Here is an 11370-nt window from a genome sequence, read left to right on the forward strand (position 1 = left end):
ACTAAAGGGGAGCAGAAGAGACTAAAGGGGAGCAGAGAGGAGACTAAAGGGGAGCAGAGAGGAGACTAAAGGGGAGCAGAGGGAAGACTAAAGGGGAGCAGAGAGGAGACTAAAGGGGAGCAGAGGAGACTAAAGGGGAGCAGAGGAGACTAAAGGGGAGCAGAGAGGAGACTAAAGGGGAGCAGAGAGGAGACTAAAGGGGAGCAGAGGGAAGACTAAAGGGGAGCAGAGAGGAGACTAAAGGGGAGCAGAGAGGAGACTAAAGGGGAGCAGAGGAGACTAAAGGGGAGCAGAGAGGAGACTAAAGGGGAGCAGAGGAGACTAAAGGGGAGCGGAGAGGAGACTAAAGGGGAGCAGAGGAGAGACTAAAGGGGAGCAGAGAGGAGACTAAAGGGGAGCAGAGGAGACTAAAGGGGAGCGGAGAGGAGACTAAAGGGGAGCAGAGGAGAGACTAAAGGGGAGCAGAGAGGAGACTAAAGGGGAGCAGAGGAGACTAAAGGGGAGCAGAGAGGAGACTAAAGGGGAGCAGAAGAGACTAAAGGGGAGCAGAGAGGAGACTAAAGGGGAGCAGAGGGAAGACTAAAGGGGAGCAGAGAGGAGACTAAAGGGGAGCAGAGGAGACTAAAGGGGAGCAGAGGGAAGACTAAAGGGGAGCAGAGGGAAGACTAAAGGGGAGCAGAGGAGACTAAAGGGGAGCAGAAGAGACTAAAGGGGAGCAGAGAGGAGACTAAAGGGGAGCAGAGGGAAGACTAAAGGGGAGCAGAGGGAAGACTAAAGGGGAGCAGAGAGGAGACTAAAGGGGAGCAGAGAGGAGACTAAAGGGGAGCAGAGAGGAGACTAAAGGGGAGCAGAGAGGAGACTAAAGGGGAGCAGAGGAGAGACTAAAGGGGAGCAGAGAGGAGACTAAAGGGGAGCAGAGGAGACTAAAGGGGAGCAGAGAGGAGACTAAAGGGGAGCAGAGGAGAGACTAAAGGGGAGCAGAGGAGAGACTAAAGGGGAGCAGAGGAGAGACTAAAGGGGAGCAGAGGAGACTAAAGGGGAGCAGAGAGGAGACTAAAGGGGAGCAGAGAGGAGACTAAAGGGGAGCAGAAGAGACTAAAGGGGAGCAGAGGAGACTAAAGGGGAGCAGAGGAGACTAAAGGGGAGCGGAGAGGAGACTAAAGGGGAGCAGAGGAGAGACTAAAGGGGAGCAGAGGAGACTAAAGGGGAGCAGAGAGGAGACTAAAGGGGAGCAGAAGAGACTAAAGGGGAGCAGAGAGGAGACTAAAGGGGAGCAGAGGGAAGACTAAAGGGGAGCAGAGAGGAGACTAAAGGGGAGCAGAGGAGACTAAAGGGGAGCAGAGGAGACTAAAGGGGAGCAGAAGAGACTAAAGGGGAGCAGAGAGGAGACTAAAGGGGAGCAGAGAGGAGACTAAAGGGGAGCAGAGAGGAGACTAAAGGGGAGCAGAGGAGACTAAAGGGGAGCAGAGGAGACTAAAGGGGAGCAGAGGAGACTAAAGGGGAGCAGAAGAGACTAAAGGGGAGCAGAGAGGAGACTAAAGGGGAGCAGACGTGGAAGTGGAGCAGCTCTGCCGTGACCTTTGACCCCGAGGTGGGTTGACCCACCCAATGTGAAAACGATAAACACAAACGTGTTTTTGTTCTGTGACGCCGTTTGACTTTCTATCAAACTGAACTTTGACCCCTGAAGGAAGGAAGACGCCTCGCCGGCCCGGCCGGTCCACTTGTGGGACGTGCGTCACAGCGCGTGGGAGCAGGTGGGGTGTGAGAAAGCAGCAGGACCAGGTAGGTCCGCCCCCCCGGGAGGGTTTCTACTTAATTAAATTTTAATATTTCGGTTAAAAGTTCAAACAAACCTGTTTTAAATGCTTTTGAAGCATAAAGAACAAATGGAGACGACAGAGCGAACCAGGACCTTAAAGTGTAAAAATACCTCTTTTCTTTATTGAATTTCCATCGTTACAGTTGCACATCAGTTTGAGCATCTAAAATATTCATAGAAATTCATTTAGCTGTAAATGAACAGTCATCCGTCTTTAGCAGAGGCTTTACAGATGTGTAAATATAGTGAGAAGCCTCCGTGGGCCCAGGAGCTGTCGCCATGGTAACCCCGCCCCCCCCAACCTGCAGGAGCCTATCGGGTCTCGTTGTGAATAAAAACAAACACAACACACAAAGCTCCGTGGGTTCAAAGGTCATGGCTCAAGGGTGGAGAGAAGCGCTGGCGGTGAAAGAAAAGACATCGGGATTCACACGCCAGCAACACGTCTCCAGATGGGAAGTGACCCCCCCCACCCCCCCCTCCCCAGTAACGGAGGGGTCACTCAGCAGGTGAACCCGACATCGCAGACAGGAAGTCGCACACGGACGCTCGCAGAGAGAAAACTAAAGGCTCCTCGCGCAGCTCGGCGGCTCATCGGACGCTTTAGAACGCGAATGCGAGTCAGCGGTTAGCAGGGCGCAGCGAGGGGGGGTCAGAGGGGTCAGAGGGGTCGGAGGGGTCGGAGGGAGGATTCTGAAGACCGTGAAGGGCCCCATGGAACCACGACACGACTCATCACTAGAATATGGATGCGTTTACTTTCTAGCTGTAATAGTTTGTAACCTCACACATCGACGACTCGGCAGATTTCACAACCTCAGAAAACCAAACAAACATCTGGTCTCGGCCTCGGGGTGAAAGGTCACCACTAACCCTAACTCCAACCCGCGTCGCCCTTTTAGCGAAGCCGTCCGTAGACGTTAGGGGGTAAATAAACTGTGGGCGGGACTATTTGACCATTTACAGCTGTGACATTTCATTGAAAAGTGGAACTCGATCGCCACATTCCACCTTTAAAGTGTGTGATGATGTCATCACGGTGCCACGCGGCGCCCCGGAGAGAGACACCGGAGGACGGAGACGCACTGAAGGGGACAGAGAGTCGTTTCTACAGGCGTGACGTCAGTGACCCCCCCCTCAGGGGGCCTCGCTGTCTGAAACACACACACGCTTCATGTTTAAGTCTTTTAAATCACAGCTGGAGCTTTAAGCGTAACAATGGTGGTGACTAACGACGACCACGGCGGCGATTTCATCAGGGAAAAACTAAACGCCGAGGCGCTTTCTCGCCGCACGTCGCTAGGCTCCGCCCACAACGAGGAACACAAACAGGAAGTGGGATTGTGATGCAGAGTGTGGAGGGGGGGCTGTTGTGATGAGGTCATCACGGCTTCCTACTGAGAGGCACAGACGTTACAGTCAAAGCGCTGACAGCAGTAATAAATACAACCAGTAATAGAATAGTAATAACAGTAATAGTAATAACATCCAGTTCTTCTCATGTGGAGAACGTTGATGGCTCAGTAAAAACAAGGGGGGGTCTGACCAGCGTGGACACACACACACACACACACACACACACACACACACACACACACACTATTTCACCCGCCTGGGCAGTCGACCTCCACTCCGGTGTTTGGAGTTGCAGATTAGTACAACGAGTAAAACACAAGCCGGATCGTAAAAGGATCCGGACTCCGGGTTGGTTTCTTACCCACAATCCCGCTGGGCTTTTATCGGGACCTTTTTGTTTCATGATTAGTGACAAATACGCTTCTGAACGCAACCGTTATCATCACGCAAATAAACAGGCATCTGAAACACGAGAAGTACCGCGGTCACCATGACAACCGACAGAGTCCAGCAGATCGGGCTCCTGGATTCATCAAAGAGTCAGAAAGAAATCAATGTGTGCGACCAAAAACCACCACACACACACACACACACACACACACACACACACACACACACACACACACACACACACACACACCTGCTGTCATTAAGCGAAGTTCAGTTCTGAGAGATAAATTCTGTACATGCAGTCAATAATTAAACCAATGCAACACTTTGAGAATACAACCATTTAGATTACACATACATATATTTATATTTATATATATAATCTGCGTCTTTTCTCTCCGGCTTTTTTCAGCCGAAAGAAAAAGAAAGAAAATAAAACCCGGAGTTTGACCACGACGACCTGGACTCTGGACGGCCGACTCGCCGACATCGTTGGAGTAGAAGGCGGGAAACATGGGACCAAAGCGCAGCTTTAAGGACCCTCCTGCGGGGGGGGGGGGGGGGGGGGCTGCGATCGGTGCTTTTCCTCGGTTGTATTTTCCCTTCTGGCTTCAGTCCCTTAAGATGACCTTCACGAAGCTCGCCACGTCCGTCTCTTTGGCCTCGTGGGAGCTGAAGAAGGGATGTTGCTGAGGAGGAGACGACGCGCATTCAGTACACAAACACGACAACACACACCGTGCTCCCAGAGGGGAGGGGGGGGGGGGGGCGCAGGCTAAGCTAACCCGCTACGCAGCCTGCAGGGGCTGATTGGTTTGTTTCATGTTCAGACCAGAGGGACGCAGTGGCGAGTGTCACTGCCGCTGTGCGCCCTCTAGTGTGCGGCCGACGCGTTGCGCCGTCAAACACTCACCATGAGTTCTGTGTACGTCGGCCGTTCGTTGGAAACCTTCTTTAAGCTGCAGGAGAAGAAGAAGAAAGACGAATTGAGGGAGACGTGACGTTGAGTCGCGTACTGACCTCAGACCAGATCCACTTATTCTCACTCTCGCTTCCTCTCGGCGTCGCTGCAGGTGAGCAGGCCGAGGGGGAAATTAAACCGCACCTTCAACTTTGGCGTCTGGTGTTTGGTACAACGGATCTCAACTGCTTTTCAGAATAAAGCGCCGCTGAACGATTACAAACGTTCTGGCCAATTAAGACAAAAAGGAGTCACCACAGAGAGGAGAAGTCCACGAACTCGGGGGAGAACTGCTCGGCGGGAAGTTGTGGCGACGGTTCCTCCACCACCTGCTTCAGCTGCTGGAACGGCGTTCCCCACGAGTCGTAGGGGAAGCGCAGGATGGCCAGCTCGATCTGAAACAGACAAACGTGCATTCAAACGCAGTCGATAGAAATAATAAGGAAGGGTTCGCTCTCAGGAGGAACAAAGGCTTTAAATCCGCACAAAGTGGCTTTTTATGTCTCGCCGTGTGATGACGAGCTGAACTCTCCTCGCTACGAACGCAGAAGAAGCAGGATGACGGATCCCGTTCACAGACGACTCAATCCGTCACGCCAAAAATCTTCTCTAGTCGGGAGTTGGACATTTGCAAACGAGGACGCTATGAATATTTAACGCCGCCAGCCGAGCATCACGCGACCGCAGGTTCCTCTCGCCAGAAGGCACCAAAGCACATTTACCATCGTGATTCCCAAACTCCAGATGTCCGACTTGACGCTGTAGCCCTTCTGGTTGGTCTCGGGGTTGATCCTCTCCGGCTGCGGTACAGAGACAGACAGGGTGTCACTCATGGCAGCGGTCGTCGGGGGCGACCTGCACCTTTGGGTGTCCTGTTTAACTCCTTGTTCTCTCACACACACACACACACACACACACACACACACACACCGCCATGTAGGGTTTGCAGCCGGCGTCCATGGTTTTGGCCACGGAGTCGACCAGGTAGCCGCTGATGCCGAAGTCGCACATCTTCACCTGGCCCTGCGTGTTGATCAGCACGTTGGAGGGCTTCACGTCTGCGAGCGGAGAGAGCGGCAGCTTTAGCGGCTCCTCACAGAACTACGGCACCACCTGCCGGTAACCACCAACCCCCCCCGACGGCGGCCGCTCTCACCTCGGTGGATGACTTGCAGGTTGCTGTGCAGGTGCTCCAGAGCTTTTACGATCTGCAAGGACAAAGACGGCGGTTAGCCGGCGGGAGCTGCAGGGCGGCGCGACGCCGGCGTGTAGGGGCCAAACCCACCGAGACGGCGATCTTCCCCAGGATGTCCTCGGGGATGCTGCTGCCCTTCTCGATCACCTGCTTGTAGAACTTGTCGAGGGAGGTGTCCATCAGCTCCATGCAGATCCACACGTCGCCCTGGCAACAGACGAGGAGGGCGATGAAGGGGGCAGGGAGGAGGGGGGGGGGGGACACGTTGCAGGCGGGCAGATGGGAAGCGACTGATTTTTTCTTGTCTGTGTGTGTTTAACGTCAAAACGAGGAAACCCTGAACAGGAAGTTCATCCAAACGACTTCACAGCCACGAACAGGCGCCAAAGGCTTTCCTCTGCAGTCAAGAAACCGCAATGCATTGTGGGTCGGCAGGCGGTCTCGCGGCCCAGGCTACCTCTCTGAAGAGCGCCCCGTAGAAGGTGACCGTGTAGAAGCAGTCCACCGTCCTCATGGAGATGTCCAGGTCCATGAGCAGCCTCTTCTGCTCCTGCGTGTTCACGGTGGCCCGGATCCGCTGGAGGGCGACAGGAAGTGAATAGAAAGACGTTGAAAGACGTTGTGTTTGAATAAATAGAAGAACCGAACGTAATAAGAATGAAATGAGTGGTTTTAGGAATCGGACGGACCTTCACGGCCATGATGAGGCCGCTGGGCACGTGCCTCATCTTGTCCACCACGCCGTACGCCCCTCGGCCCAGCTCGCAGATCTGCTCCAGGTCATCGGCCTTCACCTCGAAATTCTGATCCGGAGGGTAAGAGGTCAGAGGTCAGAGGTTAGGCGAAAAATGTTAAGTGTCTGTTTAACGGTGTTTTTTCTGTTTTAAATAGACTTTGTAAAATTGGTGGATTTCTAACCCGAAGCAAAAAAAGACTTGAAACTTATTCCTGAGAAGTGACTTTATGATGACGGGACGACGTGTCATCAACCGCCTGAAGTCTGGATCAGCAAACACCTACTCGTGTTATTATTACTATACGAGTATGAAGCAGATATTTTTACTGAGCGATAAAAAGCTTCCCGCCATCCACGATGCTTCTTTACGCTACCGTCAGCAGAGAGTGCGATGCAAGAGGGGAGAAAGCGTGGAGAGGAACGAGGAATAAAATGACCTTTTCTCCGATGGTCACACAGGCTTTGGAATCCAAATCCCTGGGGGGTCTGAAACACACGGAACGTTGCTGTTAAACCGGATCAACCTCCGGGGGGGAGATGACAAATTAAGACATCAAATTGAAAAATGCTCTTATTGTGTTGGATTATTATTATGAAATTAGATTATCATTATTATGGTATCAGCATCCGGCCCACAGGGGGCGGAGTCTTACACGGCGGCGGGGGGGGGCTGCTCAAACGCCTCCTTGGGCAGCTTCAGCTTCTTCTTACCTGGAAACGCAAAACACATCGTTAGAAATCACTTGTTCAGGCAATAGTGGAGAAGCAGAGTCCATGCTGGTCCAGAACCAGAACCAGCCTGGGGGGGGGGGGGCTGCGAGGAGCCCCCGCCGCGGTACAAGGAGACTTCTTCTAACACGCCAGCGCTCTAGTCCACAGGGGGCGACACATTAACGGGATCGGCGCTGAGCGTCTCCGCTGGTCCCGTGTGCCACAAACAGGCTGAGGAGCGAGATGGAAGCACGCCGAGCTTCTCCACGTCATCGCCAGTGGGTCGTCCCCCCCAGCGCCAAAACAGAACTTCACGTGGACTTCCGTTTGAGTGACACGCGTGTGCCTCTCCACAGGGAACTAGAACAAGTGCTTCCTGCAGCCGCCTCGCGCGCGAGTCCAACGCTTCCCGTGCGATCGCTCACTCACGTTCGGAGGCGGCGAGCGGCTCCAGATCCGCACTGCATGCAACGCTAGAAGAAGAAGGCGGCGGCGAGGAGGAGGTCTGGCAGGTCAGGTGTGCTTGCTTCATCTGGAGGTGCTGCACTGGAATAACAACCGTGTTGACAGAGCGTCACAGGTTGCTGGGGTGTGTGTGTGTGTGTGTGTGTGTGTGTGTGTGTGTGTGTGTGTGTGTGTGTGTGTGTGTGTGTGTGTGTGTGTGTGTGTGTGTGACGCTCTGAGCAGCTGACGCACCAAAGCTGGAGGTGATACTTAAGACCGCCGCCCTTCTGATGTCATGGCGAACTGAAGGTGTGTCGCCTTCAAATGACAATGGACGGCTCCACAAGAGGAACTGGAAACTTTCACTTTGCTGTGGATCCGTCAGCACGCACACACACACACACACACACACACACACAGTGTGTGCGTCCCGGTCCACCGTGGACCTCCTCCTCGCTCCACTCTGCAAAGCAGCTTTGTTGCACCAAGAATGCCGGTCTGAGCCCCTCCTACGTGCATTCACTCAGACCACAATAGTCAGTGGAAACCAACGGTCTCTGCTCACACACGCACACACACACGCACACACACACACACACACACACACGCACACGCACACAAACACACACACACACACACAGCGGTTCTTCACTGCCAGAAGGATCGTTGCTGATGTTTAATGGAGGCGGGAGACAACACAGCCGACTTGCTGCAGGGATGTTGGATCTTTTCCTGTTACGTAATCCGTGCGGCCGTTCCGGTCTCCAGATTTCGTTGCATAACTCAAACACACGATTCCCTTGTTTATTCCCGCCGTGCTCGGCCTCAAACCTACGCAGCGCGCCGAGGCGCGGCGGGCTGGTTAGAAGCAGCACACGACATCCTGAGTGCAGAGCGCCATCCACAGGGAGGGGGGAGACGGGTCGCCACGCCCGAGAGACGGCCTGCAAAGTAATAGAGCTACATACAGGGAAGGGTGGCGTGTGCGTGTGCGTGTGCGTGGGCAGATGACAGCTGGCCTGTGTGATAACGAGCCGCTGGATCACATGGCGCCTGCTGCGCGCACACACACACACACACACACAGACACACACACACACACACACACACACGCAATGAATGGAATTCCAACAATCCCAAGAGCTCCCTGAATGGAATTCCGCAGAGACGGAGGAAGACGGGTCAATCACAGAGCGGGGGAGGGAGTCCGGTGGGGGGAGGGAGTCCGGTGGGGGGGGGCAGTGTGCTGGTGATCTAAAGACCTCTAAAGATGGCCGCTCCAGGTCACACCTGTCGCAGGTGGTTGGGAACACTGCTGCCGTCGGAATGTGTGCATGCGTTGTCAGTAACACCCCCCCCAGGACAAGAGAAGTACGGTAAGTGGATCATGTGAACAACTCCACTGCTAATGCAGCACATCAAGACCAACGATCAGAGCGACGAGGACAGAACCAGGATGCTTATTTCACCGGAGCAGTTTTCTTCACTCAGAGCATCACAGATGTGTCCATCAGACTTGTAATCGTGTTTCGGCAGCCTCCAATTCTGAAAAGTGTTAAAGCTGCATTCTCTGCAGTGACCAGCAGGGGGCGACTCCTCTGCTCCCATAGACGTCTATGGGGAAATGACTCTACTTCTCTGTAGTGACCAGCAGGGGGCGACTCCTCTGCTCCCATAGACGTCTATGAGGAAATGACTCTACTTCTCTGTAGTGACCAGCAGGGGGCGACTCCTCTGCTCCCATAGACGTCTATGAGGAAATGACTCTACTTCTCTGTAGTGACCAGCAGGGGGCGACTCCTCTGCTCCCATAGACGTCTATGAGGAAATGACTCTACTTCTCTCTGGATTTATTCCCTCAGTAAACGTTGTAAACATGAGTTTATGGTCTCAGTCTCTAGTTTCAAGTCTTCTTCAACACAGCGTGATGTTCATTTAGTGACCGATGGTCCATTTAGAGTCAAACAGACTAGCAGCAGGGGACGCTTTAGGGCGGGGCTACACGCTGATTGACAGGTCTCTATGTCACACCAACACTCTCCGAATATGGTAAAAGATTTAACATTTGAGCGCTTTAAACAACAGAAAAGTGTCTTATTTTCATGAGTTGGAGGAATTGCAACAGAAAGAATTATTATCAATACAGACTCATTTTTCGACATAGTTGTATTTTCTGTAATCTTCTCATCACACAGCGTTCCTCCAAAGTCCCTTGTGCCATTTTGTTCTCTCTGCCAGGTCAAAGACATAAAAATAAACCTTGTGGTGAACAATTGATCGTTGCTGCTTTCAGCTCTGTGTGTGTGTGTGTGTGTGTGTGTGTGTGTGTGTGTGTGTGTGTGTGGATGCTTCCTGCAGCGCACATCATCAATGAATTACAACAGAAACCTACTTCTGCTCTACAGGAAAGTCCCGGACCGACTCATTCCCGTACAGAGACAAACAGCATAAACGTGTGACCATTATGCATATTCCTCTCTGCCACGTGCGCGTGCGCGCGCGCGCGTGCAGCACGTTGTGCAACGAGCCGCCCCACTTGGCATTTCACACACAGAGAGAAGAGAAAAGGCTGTTGTTTCACTGCAGCTGCTTGAGGATCCTTCAGGGCTGCAGGACGTTGCTCCACGAGCGCAGTGCTGCTGATAAAGTTTTGGGGGGGTCAAAGTGTGACGTGCACGCGTTTCGTGTGCACGCTGGGGAGATGCAGGCGGGACATCCGGGCTGTTGGACATGTCCAGTAGCCTGCACGGAAGCCAAGAGGGGGCCCCCGTTCTTGAACGCACCACCACTTGGATGCTCATAAACAAATTCTATTATTAGCTTTCTATGTTGTGCCTCATTAGCAGAAGCGGATCAACACTCCAAAGTTGAGCCCGACAGCTGCAGGCGGCGCGCGCACACGTACCCATGTCATGATCTACCTTGAGCGATGTGCACGGGCCGTGCGTCAGCCCGTGCACAGTTCAGTTTAGAAACTGACATCCCCGCCTGTGCGCGGCTAATAACGTCAACGGGAGCGAGCACACGCAGCACCGTGTCAGCAGGAACTGTGCACGGGGGAGCACGTGAAACCGGAAACGCAACTGACCCGTCGTGACCCGCGGGAGTGCAGCGCGTGCACGTTGCAGACCGTGCAGCCGTGATTGCATGTCGGTGGTCGGTGCACGGGTCGGCGCGCGTGCTTACCTCGATTCGGCTGAGACATTTCCCCTTTGCTCGGGTGGGGGGGGGGAGGGGCTGCACAGAAGACTTTGCCGTCTCTCTCGCTCCCTCCCTCCATCGCCGCGGAGCAGCTCGAGCTTTGCAAACAGAAGATGCGCCAAACAATTGGACGAGCCGCGATCCTTCATGCACGCGCAGGCTTACTGCGTGCGGAGCGCGCGGGTCGGTGCACGGGCCCCCCCCCCCGGAGCGGGAATCGCGTAATTCTGCAAATGCAGCGCAAAGAATGCGTCCGCAGCAGCTACATGACGGGCCGAGCCTGGGATCAGTGTGAGCACCTTCCTGCTCGGCGCGCAAAGGCTCACGGGAAACGGAGTCCGCGGCCTTCGACGTTTGATAAAGTAACACTCGTGATTTTAGGTTTATCACAGATATTGTGACGTTGATACTGAAGCAATTTGGTTTGTTTTAGTGACTTCAGTTAGTTCATCTGCAGCTTGTTGCTTTCACGTTGAATCATTGATAAACTGACTGGTTTTATTTTCCCTCACCTGTACACAGGGTCACGTGCTGCACCTTTCAGCTGTGACTTG

At 53.6% G+C, this 11370-nt stretch overlaps 1 protein-coding gene across 5 annotated transcripts; it reads right to left on the reverse strand.

Moving 5' to 3' along the window:
- Positions 1-1916: 1916 nt before the first annotated feature.
- Positions 1917-11167, reverse strand: map2k6 (mitogen-activated protein kinase kinase 6). Of its 5 annotated transcripts, none has more exons than XM_078102630.1 (13): positions 10802-11167; positions 7601-7717; positions 7114-7171; positions 6898-6946; positions 6414-6527; positions 6182-6301; positions 5815-5931; positions 5686-5737; positions 5460-5587; positions 5252-5329; positions 4809-4924; positions 4482-4527; positions 1917-4257 (listed from the first exon to the last, which is right to left on the reverse strand). In XM_078102630.1, the coding sequence occupies exons 1-13, from the start codon at positions 10893-10895 to the stop codon at positions 4180-4182; spliced, it is 1167 nt and encodes a 388-aa protein (XP_077958756.1). In that variant the 5' UTR covers positions 10896-11167; the 3' UTR covers positions 1917-4179. The 5 variants fall into 5 exon arrangements, with proteins under 5 accessions (XP_077958756.1, XP_077958755.1, XP_077958758.1 ...); XM_078102629.1 differs by having other exon boundaries at positions 4785-4924; XM_078102632.1 differs by lacking the exon at positions 10802-11167 and adding an exon at positions 7868-7986 and having other exon boundaries at positions 4785-4924.
- Between the last annotated feature and the right edge of the window lie 203 nt (positions 11168-11370).

This window comes from Gasterosteus aculeatus, chromosome 5, assembly GCF_964276395.1.
Source record: "Gasterosteus aculeatus chromosome 5, fGasAcu3.hap1.1, whole genome shotgun sequence".
NCBI classification, from domain to species: domain Eukaryota; kingdom Metazoa; phylum Chordata; class Actinopteri; order Perciformes; family Gasterosteidae; genus Gasterosteus; species Gasterosteus aculeatus.